This window comes from Acanthaster planci, linkage group LG02 (genome assembly GCF_054643075.1).
Source record: "Acanthaster planci isolate LZ-2023a linkage group LG02, COTS_SCS, whole genome shotgun sequence".
In the NCBI taxonomy this organism is placed as follows: Eukaryota; Metazoa; Echinodermata; class Asteroidea; order Valvatida; family Acanthasteridae; genus Acanthaster; species Acanthaster planci.
In genome coordinates this window covers 22,262,766-22,278,190 of record NC_141778.1, presented here as the reverse complement: position 1 = coordinate 22,278,190, position 15,425 = coordinate 22,262,766, and the positions used below count along the sequence as shown (strand labels likewise).

The 15,425-nt window shown below is 37.9% G+C and overlaps 1 protein-coding gene and 1 long non-coding RNA gene across 3 annotated transcripts in view; both read right to left on the bottom strand.

Annotated features, from left to right (window-relative positions):
* Nucleotides 1-497: 497 nt before the first annotated feature.
* LOC110976164 (uncharacterized) lies at nt 498-10,479 on the bottom strand. Of its 2 annotated transcripts, none has more exons than XR_015424474.1 (2): nt 10,135-10,479; nt 498-2,125 (listed from the first exon to the last, which is right to left on the bottom strand). It is a non-coding gene; the product is annotated as an uncharacterized LOC110976164 (long non-coding RNA). The 2 variants fall into 2 exon arrangements; XR_002597801.2 differs by having other exon boundaries at nt 498-2,118.
* Nucleotides 10,480-10,788: 309 nt separating this feature from the next.
* LOC147800020 (teneurin-3-like) overlaps nt 10,789-15,425 on the bottom strand; it is a 73,162-nt gene continuing 68,525 nt past the window's right edge. Inside the window, 2 exon segments of the mRNA XM_087132513.1 lie at nt 10,789-14,816; nt 15,213-15,352. Of these exon segments, the coding sequence (XP_086988639.1) occupies nt 14,055-14,816; nt 15,213-15,352 (902 nt within the window). The 3' untranslated portion in view covers nt 10,789-14,054.

Sequence of the window (15,425 nt, the reverse complement as noted above, 5' to 3'; positions counted from 1 at the left end):
TCTGGCAGATATTAAAAGTGTCCGAGAGAAACCAGCAGAACGTTAACCATCTTGTAAAATGTTTTATTTCATTTAGATTAAATTCTGCAATGCAACTGGGAACATTCTGAAAATACCCAAGTGATGCAGTTGCACATAGGTGTGAGATTGTTCCATTATTTGCAATCGTTTGGGAGTTGTAGAAATACAAATACATCTACTACGTAGAAAGTAAACTAGTTGTTGGAGTTAATGCGATCCTTATTATGTTGCAGTCAACTTGGGCATTTTTGATCAGGAGAGTTGGTATACATCAAGAACAACTGATTGCGAGTTAATGCAGTGGGCAACTCACTGGACCTGTTGGTGTCTGTGGGCGGGGAACACGTGGCCCACACCAGGGGGGACTTGTATGCGCTAGGGTGCTTTTTTTTTGGTCGCTCTTTTCAAGTTCAATGCCAAGTTCAAGTTCAATACCAAGTTCAAAGTCAAGGTCAAGTTCAAATAAAAATTGATTTAAAAAAATCTTAAAAAATAGTTTTTTGCCAAGATGAGATTGAGGGCGCCCTTTCATCCAAGAGTCCTTCAACTGCTGCACCAAAATACCAAGTTTATTGAGGGCGCTCTTTCACGTTACCTGATTACTTGCACACTCCACCTAGCTTGAGGGCGCTCTCATTCAACAGCGGTGCAGTAGTGTGCATTTAGAGAAAACAAACTCCTTTGCCTCCAACCCCCCATTCCAAGCAATAAGTAAACCAAATTGAACAAACACGCCTGCTGCCTGTTTCAGCTAATTTCTGCACATCTTTGAATTAAACATGGTGATGGATGAAATAGGAAGAAATTGGCTGGTTCCTTCAGATCTACAGCACTTGTATTTCATTTGTTTCTGTTAAAAACAATGGCGAATTGCTCTGCAAAGTTGTAAAATAGGCAGCAGGCACAATGACCACAAAACACACGCCATAAAACACATATTTTTAATTCAGCAATTAACACAAGGACAATCTACACCAGCACATCATACATGTATGATAGTAAAAAAATTGTCCGCAACGTTTAAACGTACCAAAAAAGCTGTCAAGGAGCCTGAAGAAATTTAATGATAGATATCTTAGAAGTTTCAGAAAAGTCGGGAAAAAAGGTCTTGACACATTAAAATGCGGAGCTAAATTACAATCAACTACAGAAGTGTCAAGGGGGAGGGCTTTGGTTTCAAAGGACCTCTTGAAGTCTATAATGCATTAGAAAAAAACATGCTATGTACACATCCATGTGGAGTGGATTATGAAAAAACATTGCTTTTTTACACCAAACAAATTAAACTTCACATTGCGACTGTATTTAACTCTGTGACTGTATTTAACTTCACTATTTACGATGAATGTAACCAAGCACTTTATTGCGGCAAATGTAATGCATTTCATGTGTACAACTTCAACAATTGAATTTCATCGGTACTTTTCCTCGCTAAAGAAAAAAAATATATAATATGATGTGCTGGTGTAGATTCCAATTTCATTTACACACAGTATACAAGTATTTCTAATACTTCGTTAAATATAACTTTTTCAGAAAAAAAAGAACTGAACCAGGCACATGTTGGAATTATCAAATACCTGTTAAAATACCTGTCAAGTAAATCAGATTAATTTTGATCCAAAAAGTCCCAGGCATCTCAACTAAATGGAGACAGAGAGCTTTTTAAATAACCATAAATTTGGTCAATGTGAGGAAGATGGATTTTGCCATTTTTTTATGGCATAAAACTACATGTGCCTGGTCCAAAACCAACTTTCGGCAAAACAGTTCGTTTTTTGTAAAGCAAATCCATGGCAACAAATGGATTCAATCACTGACTGGATTTGAATGGTTGGTTTACTAACCCTAGTTTAATACAACGCTTCCATGCGAATACTTTCAGTCGAAAAGTGTTCATTATAAAAAACACAGACTTGCTAATACAGCCGTTGCCATGGATTTGCCCTTCTCTAAGGTGAGTGCATCCAGTCTTGAAGGTGAGAATTGAAGCAGGTAGGCAGCCAATCCCTTGGACATCAGTGGTGCCATCGTGGACCCCCGGTTTGTGTCTGTACTCCACTCAAAGTGTTTCTTGCTTCTCTCAATCAGAAGTTTCTGAATTCTAGAAAGAAAAAACAAAATTTATTAATTTCCTGAAATACTGCTTTGCTTTTAGGCAGGGTACAGGAACAAACTGTTTTAATTATCAAGGGGTCTGTGCAAATGTGTTTCGGAGGTTGAAGTAAAGCATGGATGAGGTTAAGTGTGCCAACATATCTTACTTTTCTATTCACAAGCAAATCATCTCACTATTTGTCTTGTGGAGGTCATGTTTTGGTTGCATTTAAAGAGAAACAACCATGGAGAAAGAGTGCTCCTCAAGCCATGTGCATTTATGACTTGTTTGAAGTCTGAAAATACTCTCCTTTCTCTATCCTTCACTTATTCACGTAAAACACAACTTTCAAATTCCAAACAGATTACTTTCACGTATCAACCTGTACACTGGAGTTAATATATTTATTCCTGTACCCTGCCTTGAATGAACCGCACGGTCATCATGAAGTTATTACAAATGACTGTCAACTGTATTAAGGATCATTATGTCATCGCTTTACAATACCATTTAGATCCAGTTGGGGAAAGAGGTTAGAAATTCAGTTGTTTGGGAAGATATTTAAGACAATGTGTATGTGAAAGGACACTGCGAAAGACAAGACGAGGCATTAAAGGAATGTCAGTTTCATTAAGAGTCAAGGTGCCATGAGCACCTTAGAAAATCAATTCAACTTGGAAATTGTCAAATCCATTAAGTTTACAGAGCCTCAAGATCTTTTCCACAGAGCAACCATAATGTCTTCAAAACAACCGTTGTCAAATCCATTAAGTTTACAGAGGCTCAAGATCTTTTCCACAGAGCAACCATAATGTCTTCAAAACAACCGTTGTTTTGGCCTTGAATCATGCTATTCCAAAACGTTTAGTTGTATCAGAGAAATAATCTTCATGATTATGCACCAACTTCAAACTTGTAACCATGCAGTTGTATTTCTGTCACATATCACGCAATTCTACTATTCATCCTCTGAACACCACTCATGATGAAATAACTTCTGCTTTTTGCCATGTGTACACAAAGTTTCCAATGTAATCAAAGTACAAAAAGAAAGAAAAATTACTAGAAATGGTATTCCCCAAATCCTTTTCCATTATTTCCTGGAGAAATTTAGGGCCGGCTTATATTATAGAAAGGGCCAAATCAATTACATGTATTTTCCCCTTTAACCATCAAACTATTGAACATTCATCAATTTGATACAAATATTTTAAACACCGAGTTCACTCTCACTTTTTCTATCCAAATTAAAAAGTATTAAGAAATTTGCATCAAGCCCCTCTCACAGAATTGGGTAAAGATGCATTCAAACTGTATCCGTCAGCCAGGTCTTGTTCCCAACTGACACCCTGATGTGAGGCCATTCCAGGGATACAGCAAGTGACATGCATTTACCTTCAACATTCTGCTATAAAGATAAACTGGAAAAAATACCAAAGGCTGATTTTTCTATACACAAATTAAAAATGGCACGAGATAAGACATCCCTACCAAAAAAAAGGAAAAAACAACTCCTTGTTACAGTCAAATTATGTGACGTCTACATGTACCTCACTCATCATCAGTGTCAGAAAAAGACATTTGATTAATCACTGAAATTTACAAAACTCCCTCCCCCAAATGACATGCATTTACCGTCACCAAACTCTTACTTCAACAGAGTCAAGCTAGAGGAAAAACAGAAAAGTTGAATAGTCAAGATCCCTCCCCAAACTGTTAAACAAAACCAAAACCCCATAAAGGTGAAATGGCTTCACTTTGTTTTGTATTAAATCAGTTAAGTCTATATGTATCTTATTTGAATTCAGAAAAATGACATGTGATTCAAATTGCCCAATTCTCTAACACCCCCTTCCCACAATCAAAAATGGACAGAGTAGTTCACGACACATTCTACTGATTGAACACCTTTATAACAAGGTCGTTGTTATAACAGGGACCCTGTATTATTAGTATCTGGAAACAAAGATTTCAGGAACTAGAATGTCATCTGGTAAAAGTACATGGTAACGATGTGAAATTCTCCCAGCTTGGTGTCTTAGTTTCCGACATTTTTTCAACATTTCTGACCAGGCATGAATAATGCTGCCATCAAAGTTGCTGAGAAAATTATATTTTGAGATATATGATTCTGCGATATGAAGAATTGAATGGGAGACAGATTAATCTTCCCAAATATTACAAACCCCCAAAACTGACCTCCACTTCAGTAATGAACCGTCAAATAGGAAAGAGGGGAAAGAGACTTTACGCTCATTTTGGCATGCCTGGTCACAAATGTCCCTTGTTTTAAATACGACTTTGTATTACCAGTGCTCTGATTATGTCTGCTCAACTTTACTTTCATCTACCATGAGGCATCCATTCTTTCATCATTTTCATGAGCATGCAAAAAGTACTCTTTCAGACCCCCTCCCCTCCCAGAAAGTAACAAACAGACAGGAAAAAAAGGAATTTCTAAATAATGTCATTTCAAACATTTTTTAAAAACGTACAGTTCCCTTCACCTTATGTTTGGATGTACACACACTCATCAAAGTCATGACAAAAATTCATTGCCCCAAAATCCTTACAATTGGGGATAAGAATTCCACAAACGAAAATCACAAATTTGCAGTTGTACATCGGCCATCTTAAAAAGTCAAATTCAGCAAGTGATGTCCAGATATGGAACTCTTTCCAAATTGATAATACTTTTTAGAAAGAACAAGTTTCATTTTACATTCCAGCTTAACCCTAACCCTCCTCAATCCTTCACCTGTTGGAGGACTGAGGAGTGTTAGGGTTAATAAAATATTTCATGAATACCAAGGGAAAGAAGGAGCGCTTTACAAAATACTCAATTTTCCTTGACAGTCAAGGTTAAGGAAAACAGGGCATTCTGTAAATGCTTAACATCTAAGGTCTGTGACAGTGATGTAGTCCAGTACTTTTGAGAACCAAGCTCTCTACCAAATATTTAACTAGTTAGGAGGGAACAAAGCTGAAGTACATCGGCATTTAATGGTACATGCAAAAAGATAAGATTACAAAACAACATAATGACTTCAGACCATCACTGTTTGATTAAAATTAACTTTTTAGGACAAAAGTACTTGGAAAGTACTCGGCCAAGTACTATCTGAGTACTTTTCTGGAGTGTCTGAAGTCTAACATTTATTTTGTAATCTTACCTTTGCATATTTACCATCAAATGCCTGTGCACTCTGGTTTTATTCCCTCTTACCTAGTTCAGTATTTTGCGGAGAACGTTGGTACTCGGAAAGTACTAGACTACAACACTGGTCTGTGACAAATTATATTGAAATTCGAGGATTCAGAACTGTAATGGTAAAACCAAATATGATGTGATGAAGCAAACTGAGTCATCTGTCAGGAATTTTTTAATTGTAAATAAAAAAAAAATCGTGTGTTACCCTCAAAGAAAAAAAAAGGTCAAGATTCAGGGATGTTGTTTCCATCAACTGGGTGTAGTTTCCAAACTCACACCCTGATGTACGGCTATTAGAGGAATCCAATGCAATACATATACCTCAATACCCCCTACAAATAATAATTACAAAGTACAGAAGGAATTTGGGGGGGGGCTAGCTCCATGAAGCTGTTGCTGAAACAGACTGAAATAGCTTAATTTAATAGGCCAATAAGGTCACACAAGAAAAAGAAACCATACTTTGAGAGGTCTAGCTTCCTGCTATTTTTTAAGTCATATGGCTTATATCCGTCAGTTTTGGTACTTGGAAGAAGTGTGTTAGGTTTCTGATGGGTACTGGGTAGAGAGATGTGATTGTGATGAGCAGTTCTAGGTCTCCATTAGCTACTGGGCGGAGAGATGCCTCTGGAAAAACAAGTCTCTGTTTGGTAGTGGGTGATAGATATCATCTTAGGATTCATCATAGGATTCCATTTGCAAGGGGTGATGAGCAATTGGCCCAAAGTCTCATTTTGTAGTAGTTGGACAGATGCTATGATGGTGAACTATCACAGTCTCCACTTACTGCGTGGACAGATGTCGTGGAGATGAACTGTCATTGGTCTCCCCTTACGACTGAGAGGAGTGATGTCATAGTGATGAACTGTCACTGGTCTCCAATGACTACTGGGTGGAGATATGGTAATGAACTCCACTTACAGGGTGGAGCGATGTCATGGTGATGCACAGTCACCAGTCTCCATTTATGACTGGGTGTGGAGATGTCATGGTGATGAACCGTCACTGGTCTCCAATGACTACTGGGTGGAGATATGGTAATGAACTCCACTTACAGGGTGGAGCGATGTCATGGTGATGCACAGTCACCAGTCTCCATTTATGACTGGGTGTGGACATGTCATGGTGATGAACCGTCACTGGTCTCCAATGACTACTGGGTGGAGAGATGGTAATGAACTCCACTTACAGGGTGGAGTGATGTCATGGTGATGAATTGTCACTGGTCTCCATTTATGACTGGGTGTGGAGATGTCATGGTGATGAACCGTCAATTGTCTCCAATGACTACTGGGTGGAGAGATGGTAATGAACTCCACTTACAGGGTGGAGTGATGTCATGGTGATGCACAGTCACCAGTCTCCATTTATGACTGGGTGTGGAGATGTCATGGTGATGAACCGTCAATTGTCTCCAATGACTACTGGGTGGAGAGATGGTAATGAACTCCACTTACGGGGTGGAGCTATGTCGTGGTGATGTCATGGTCACAGGTCTCCATTTGTGGCAGGGTGTAGAGATGTCAGGGTGACCAACTGTCACAGGTATCCAGCTACTACGGGGTAGAGATGGTGATGCATTCCATGTACTGCTAATGGAGCGATGTCATGGTGTCAACTGTCACTGGTATTCACCAACTTCCCACAAGATGTTATAGTGAACTTTTGCAGATTTCCACTTGCTGTTGGTGGTGCCACTGTGCACAGTGAGGACAGCTGTTGTGGTAATGAACTGTCCTAAACGTTGCACAGGATTGCGAGGTCACTGCCATGAACTCGCTCAGATTTCTGGATACAAGGATGTCACTGTAGACTGTCGACAGTTTCCAAAGCTCTAACAGATAAAAACATCACATCTAGATGGGATCAGCAGTAGACCCATGTTATGATCTCACCACGACCATCTCAAATAACCCAACAACATCTGAGCAATTTTTTACTCAAAGGAGATTGTTTCCTGAAAATCTTCTGTAAAAGAACACATTTTGGTCGCCATATGATGGTAAAACAACTAGACTTCCAAAAATATGGTTTCTTTCTCTTTTTTTCTGAATGTCGGTCGAAGTAACTGAATTTTTGAGAAAAAAAAATAAAAACAGCAAAGAGAGAACATAAACCTAGAAAAAAATCAATAAAATTTTCATACACAAAAATTGGTAGGAAGCAACAAGGTAGCATTTTCAAGACACTGGAGTAAGGGGTGCTTTTTCACTAAAATCTTTGTGAATATTCTGCCTGAGAAAATCCCAGCTTGGATAAATCCTCTTAGAGAAAATGTCTAATGCAATTAAAAGTCTATCTGATTGAAGGACGCAGAAAAGGGGAATATTTCAACGTGACCGATACTTTGTCGCTTCAATGGCCGTTTGACCACTGATAAACACAGTTTTGAATCCTCCAATTTTAGTTTTCCACACAATTTACAATTTCTGTTAAATTAACAGGATAACGACTGAAGTGATAAGAATTCCATTACAAATGACACTAATCAGCAGACTGATGCCAACAAAAATGCTGACATGTTGGCAATGGTTAAAAAACTCATTACATTATCCCTAACATTCCTCATTCCTCGAACAAGTAAAAGATTGAAGACTGCCAGGTTAACAATTGCTCTACAAAAATGTTTTCCTGTTATGTATGTATAGAATGCCATCACACTTATGATGAAATACAATTTATATTCACAGGTGCACTTTTTTTATCCAAAAGACTGTGAAAATGCACAACATGAAACAAAAATGAATCAAAGATGAAAAGAAAGACAGCACAATTGACAGGGATTTGTGTGCAACATTTTCAAACCAAAGAGTTGGTGTCGCACTGCGACCGAATTAATTTTTGGGGATCGGAAATATTTCACTTGTATGTCTCAAAGGAACAACTGGTCAGCAAATCCAATCAGTTCTCCCACATCCATTTTTTTCTTACAATTATGGATGAATATTAGGCAAATATCTTACTTAACAACTGAGCATGTTATGAGAAAAGGTATGACCAGTCTTCCCTTGAAAGATCCAAGTAAATGCTGTCCTTTATCCAGAATGGAGAATTTGTTCTACCGGATGTGTGCATATTTACTCTATGACTGTGATGGCAATCATTTTTAATAAAAATCTTATTGATAGAGCTTGGTTTATAAATATGACCAACTGTATGTACCACCAAAATACGGTACGAAAACATGTTTTTCTCAATTTTTGTCATAACACAAGGTATGATGTCAATTTGAAATGGTTGGATACGAAACCCTTGGGAGAACAATGAACTCACAATTATGTTTCATGGAAAGTGACTCTGATGAAGCTTGATTTTCTGCAGAGTCAAATGGGAGTTATCTATTTTTTTTCACAACTGCCATTTCATAATTCCAAATTTCCACAGCAAAAACTTGTTCGATTATTAAAAGTGAACGTAATGAGATATACATGTATCGACAAAGTGAACAAATGGCAAGAAGCAGAACCATTTCTTTCATGACTGTTAATTAAATGCCACAAGATTAATCACTGTGACCAAGGATGAGACTGACCAATAATAAAAATAGCTGAAAACAGCCAAAAAAAGGCATAAAGTTGAACTGTGAAAATATCCCATACTTTTGTAAACAGCCAGTGAGGAAAAGCTGAAATCCAAAATAAAAATACCTGAAATCAGCTAAAAAGCCAGAAATCTCATCCCTCGTAACAATACCACATTTGAACCGTGACAGAAATACATCACAAACTAATGTAAATCAACACAATCTATGCAAGATTTTGATTCTTCAGATTAGACCAGTGCAACAATCTTTGAAGATGTTGGTAAAGCACTGCAGGTTCAAGGAAGTTTAAGATTAAATAAATTGGAATTGCAGTGTTTGGGCCCTTGGGCACGGCACTTGAAAGAATCTGGAAAAGTCGTCATCCTAGAAGGCAATAATGGGAATTTGTGAAGGTCAAGTTAGAAATCCTGCAGGTGCCACTTTATCTACAAAAGACCCTTACTTGTTTAGCATGGATTGAGCACCAATAGCAGCACAAATTTCTTTTTCCACCAATGGAAATAAACGGTTATATTTTTATACGAGGGTAGAAGAAAATGCTCACTTGGTACGACTTAATTTTTTAGTGACCAAATCACATGCTTCATTTAAAACCACCTTAGTTTAACCAGAACTGCCTACAGTTGTCCTCGCATGTCCTCTGGTTTTTATGTACCTCACTTATATGCAAATTTCTGCGATTATTTTTCTCCGATACAGAGAAATCTTACCAAACTCACAAATGGCAATAGCCCCAACTGGATCCTTAGTACGTGACTACTTTTTTGCAGGACGTAAAGATGAAGTATTTTACGTCACAAATATTGATAGTGCATATAAATACTCGAAAAAAATTTTCACTTCCAAATTATTTAGGTTGAGAACTTCAGCGCACTTCTGTACCTTTTTGCAAGAGTAATTTTACACAAAAATCCAAACGTCATGAAAATGGTTCAAGTTTCCAAACAGTAATTTCTTAAGTCCTTATCTCATCCTAACAGTGTCTCAAGTCCCTCGCTCGTCTTATTTTTTCCTCAAACTCTCTCTGATTCTAATATTATTGTTCACACACATGATACAGTAGTTCGGTTATCATGTCGCGTTCTTGCCGTTGAAATTTACACTAACACTCGGCAAGATCTGCGCTTTTATTCACGTCACAAAATTCCAATTTATTGCTTTTCCGGGGTCTATGGTACCCGTAACATGAACTGCACCTTGGACCCATAGCAAACACAACATCTTGCCTTGGAACTTACCTTGTGTTGCCGTACTACTTACGTGAAGGGAAATTAATATTTGTCGGCTGTCATTTCCATATTGAGGAGCAACACTGACGGGGCAATACATTCTGCAAGCTTGTCACCAGCAACTTCCAGAGAAACATTTAGACGACAACGCTGATCACTATACGGCAAATTTCGTAAAGTACACGATATGCTTCTTCTTCAAGTAGACAGGCTGCTCTTGAATATGGAGTCCATAGCACTACCGCAATGCCAAACCGGTTCAGAACGAAATGCACATTCCAATCTACAATTACTCCTTTGTGGTTTTTAATGATATGCAAGACGGCCACGCCTAAGCATGCTCATTTAAGCAAGAATTGCCGGCCACTTCGCAAGATGAACCAATCAACTTCCTTCAGCGACCCGGGATTCATTTCAACATTTGAATACACATAGTTGACGTAATTTTGCTTTTGTCTGCCAATGCTACTGTGTAGAGCGCGTGGAGTATTAGACAATGAAAAAAAATGTCAGGAGAAGAATGAATCTTTGATTCCAAATTTCAACAAATGAGAGCATCTCAAATGAGATATTTTCAAAATTAATGAGAAAGAAGGGGAAGCACTAATTACCATGGCAGGACATTAAAACTCAGTGGAAAGATACACTGTATCAGCAAACAATAACAGTATGAATTACAGAAATGTTTTCTTTTTCAGTTGTTTTTCATCAAATATTTATTCTCAAAATTGGACAAGGCTTCAAACCTTCCCTCAATCAGCACTGTACAAAAATAATGCTTGCAATATTATTAACACTTTGCAATTGAATGACGCTAATAGCCGGGCCGCTACATAAACAGCAGTTATTTAGAGTAGTAATAAAGATAACAAGTACATGATTATCAGCCATGCTATACGTAAAGAATACAAAATACAGAATACAAATCATTTTGCAAAACCTTTGCAACAGAAGATGAAAAAAGGGAAAAACACAAGTGGTTGAAGAGTATTTACATCATAGTTCACTAGCAGCACAATATACACAGCTTTATATGGGCGCCACACTGCCAGGCCACTCACATCATAAAAAAGGAATAAAAGTACATAAATCCAGATTAAAATGGCTACTTTAGTAAGAGTTGTTGTAAAGAACACTTTGGATGAAAAGATGTTTTTTCACATCATCCAGAAAACACATGTAACATAACAAAAACGGTTCAAACACTGATTTAGAATAAAACAAAACTCAAGGTGAGTACAGGGCTCAATTTTACAGCACTGCTTTAATAGTGTAAAGCAAAGAATAGCAGAAAATTTAATAAAAATTACATGTTGTATATTATATGGTTTAATAAGTTTATTACGTGATTGTGCATTCACAATCATGTAATAGATGGAGTCTCATCACTAGCATGGATAACGTAACATTCATGTCTAAGCTAGCACTGTAATAACAGAAAGGAAACAAGAACTGATTTCCACGGTTAGTACAACTATGAAATTAAGCCCAGAATGAAAAGTTACTTTTATGAAAAAGGTCAGCCATTATAAAATGGATTACTCAGACCGAATTGTAAAAACTATTACAGCTATCTACAGACATCAGCCAGATAAGCTTGCATAGCACCGTAACCAGTCAATTGAAATTAACTTGCCAGTAAATGGTGGCAACGGTTGGACATCTAGTCAATAATTTTCAAGAGTTTACCTAGGAAATATCTTATTCAGATTGTCTTGTACCCTGTGCCCTGTTTTTGCCTACTGATGGCTTTCTACACAAAGAGCTAAACACCCTGACTATTCATTGAGTTGGAAATAATGAGAACCCTTTCTACGAGAAACTTATTTTTTTCCATAATGAGTTTGGCAAAAGAGACACTTGATTCACACATGGTGATCTACTTTAAAAATGTCTGTGTACACTTTTGTTAATAAAAATGAAAAATGTAATGTCTTTTCCATATGAGGTATGTACACGGTCATTATTCAAGTATAAAAATAGCAACCCTTTGTTCACGTAACTATCCTACTGCTGTGGCATGATGTGATTTAACAAGATGATCACGTTCATTGCAAACAAACACCCTACTGCATGTATATCCACACTGAAAACACATCCTAGTTACAGTTTTGAAATACATCTAATGTAAAAACAAAGGCCTAATTTGCAGGAACATAAATACGTGTATAATGCATTTATATTTTAAACTGTTCATGATAGATGTCCTTTAGTCTATTTTAAACTACAGCAGTTTTTGAAATCTCTTTCAAAAATGATTGTCATGCAAGTATGAGCTTTTTCTTTTTATGAAAAAGGAGTTTAAAAAGCAATAAAATCAGTATGCCCTGAATATACACAGGGCTAATACAACATACATGTTCTTCTAGCGCAACATGATGTACAGTAAACACCTGCATGTATAATTCTACCTCTACATTGTTTTAAAGCAAATTCCATGGACAATACTATGTTACACAATGCCATGTGAAACCCTCTGATAATGCTGATGAACAAGCGTATTTGTTGCACAATAATGCTTTGAAACACTTTACTTTCTTTGAAAGAAAAATGGAAAATGCTCTTTTGCGAGCACCTGTGCCAATTTGATATCTACAGTTTCAGCAATGAGTAAACAGTGCATGTTGCTCACTCTCTGGCTCACCGAGTCATTCTTGCTCCCAGGAGCAGCATAACTCTGTGCTATCTAATAAACCGTCAAACTTAAAGTGAATTTCCAATTAACTGAAATACTGTTCTTTTTGTAACCAGCAGAGCATGCTGATGACAGATACTCCCATCTACGGCCATCGTGTACATCCAAGTCCACATTTTTCCACATGTCATTATCGAGTGTATACCTACATTTTATTGACAATCATTTTCTTAATTCCTTTCAATTCAATGACATGTAGGGTACCTACCTGCTCAATTTCTTGCAAAATAATCTTATACAAATTAAAGTTTCTACTTTCATTTCATGATTTTTATCAAAAAAGCTATAATTACATATTATATTATTTTGTTTTATTTAAATCAAGTAAATTTTTTTGATTGGAAATCTCAAGACCAATCGACAAGACATATACACATGTACAGGTAACAAAAAAATCCTGAAACAGGACTAATATGTACAGAGTAAAATCTGACAAATATGAGAAGTAACTTTTAGTAGTATTAATGGTTCAGCATTTGGCACGTGAATAGGTATGCATGTAGTATTGTTTTTTTGTTTCAGCAGTATGACCGAAATTGTCACCAAGTCGTTTCATTTTTGAGATACCTTGGTGTGTGGCATAGTGGTTGAGCGAGCATGGTGACCTCTGTTTCTCCTTACACTTTTTTGCGGGAAAATCACCTCAGACAAGTCAGTTTATCAGTAAATAGAAGTTCATCAAGAAAAATGAATTCCTCGCACCAGAAAAATTCACCTTAAAAGCAAGCTGTGAGGTCATACGTTCGAAGATTTCCAGGCAGTCTAACACACACTGCAATGGAGCGTTAACACAAGCCACCAAAACCAGCATGCTATTGACGCTGTATCTCACATACATTTCACTACAGGCATCATTTCTTCTGCTAACAACTCTCCTTAAATGTTTGCCAATATACTGTCCTTGTGATACTTTCATTTTTCTTTGGAATACATGATGAAAAATACTACAATGTACATGCTGCTGTTCCACCTGTGTCCAAAACGCACTTACATTGGCTGACAAATAACACTTTCAACCACTCTTGGCAATCCACAGAGGTTAGAAATCCAGCTGAGAATGACATAGTCTTTTTGCATCCATGAGAGTTCTCAGCTTTAGGGAAGCACTTGAATGAACTGGGACTTGAAATGTCCAGCGAAGGTGCTACAGGATGAGAAACTTCTCAGAAAACATCTGCTACATTACAAAAAAACAAACAAACTTTGGAACTTTGGGAAAGACACTAATTGCATCTTGAGGATTCGCTTAAATTGCATCAATCCTGTGATTGTAGACCTTGAGGCACTCGGACAAGTCGTATGGCATTCCCATCAAAGGCCATTTCTGGGAAGACCATTGGGTCCAGGGTGTATTGCCCCTCGTAAGTGGATAGGAAGCCATTTTGTAAGATGGCCGTCCGCTCTAAGGCAGTCCAATTTATCGAACCTCGCCGACTGTTCAATATATTGACTTTCTCCTTTTCCCAGGCCTGGGCGACGGCCACTGTCTTAGCCTGGGCTAGCACCATAGTTCTAGCAGCATCTATGGTGATGCCGTAAAGGAAGTGCCAGGCTGTGTAGTCTGTCTGTAATGTAATAATTGTGACGTTTGCTTGTGGTGACGAGCGTGCTGCCACTATCATCCTTCCATCGTTCAGGATCATGTTCAAGCTTGCCACTTCTGGAATCAAATCCAATGTGTCTAAGTCTTCTTCTGCATCATTTGATTTCACAAAATACCGTACATCACGTCCATCCTGTGTATGCCGTAACCTCTCCAGGATCTCTGCTCCAGTTACTATGGAGATAAGTCTCTGTGCTGTCTCTCCAATGGTGCCAAACATTTTAACATCAATTTTGTTTCGGTTAAGAGTCAACAGAAAGTTTCCTCCAATGAGGGCAGGGCTACTGGTGAACTTCACAGTGGGTGGCGCATAGGTCTTTGAGTCGGTAGCAAAGCGGTCGATAGGAAGAGCATGGAAGTTTGTGTACATCATGTCCATGTGAAGACTGCCCTGGCAGTCGAGGGCAGTACAGGGCTGTTTGAATTGAAAAGAGAAACTCTTAAAAATGTCACAAAATTTACACTTACTTGTGGCTTTGCAAGAAAAAAACAGCTTTGGTTAAAAAAAATCATGGAAACAAGAGGAGAATGTGGCAGAAGGGGCACAAGTAGGGGAAACGGGACTCTGTAGAAGATCAACATTACAAGAGAACATGACAAAGCTACACTTGGACATTAGGCATTAGATATAGACCACCCTGCTCACATGAAGTTGAGGTGCACATGTATTATGACAAGCTACCTCCATATGAGCATGGTCCCATGACAGTAATAACTTCTAATCCCGGTGGCTGGATTAGTCTTTATGTTACATCTGGTTTCAAAATCTGCTTCCTTTTTTAACCAGTTGATGCAAAAAGAAAGTGCTTACTTTTGCCCAAGAGGTCACCAATGTACTGTCCTTCCAGGCTGAGCGATACGAGTCGATCTTCTCAATCTGTCCATTGCGATTCAGCTGGGGTATCATGTTGTTGATGTCATACCCTAACACAGGGAACCAGCTCCATAGATCTAAAAAGAATAGAAAGGTAACCCATTGGGAATGTTGTCTGATTTGATTGAAGGCAGGGAGTGCGAATCCTCC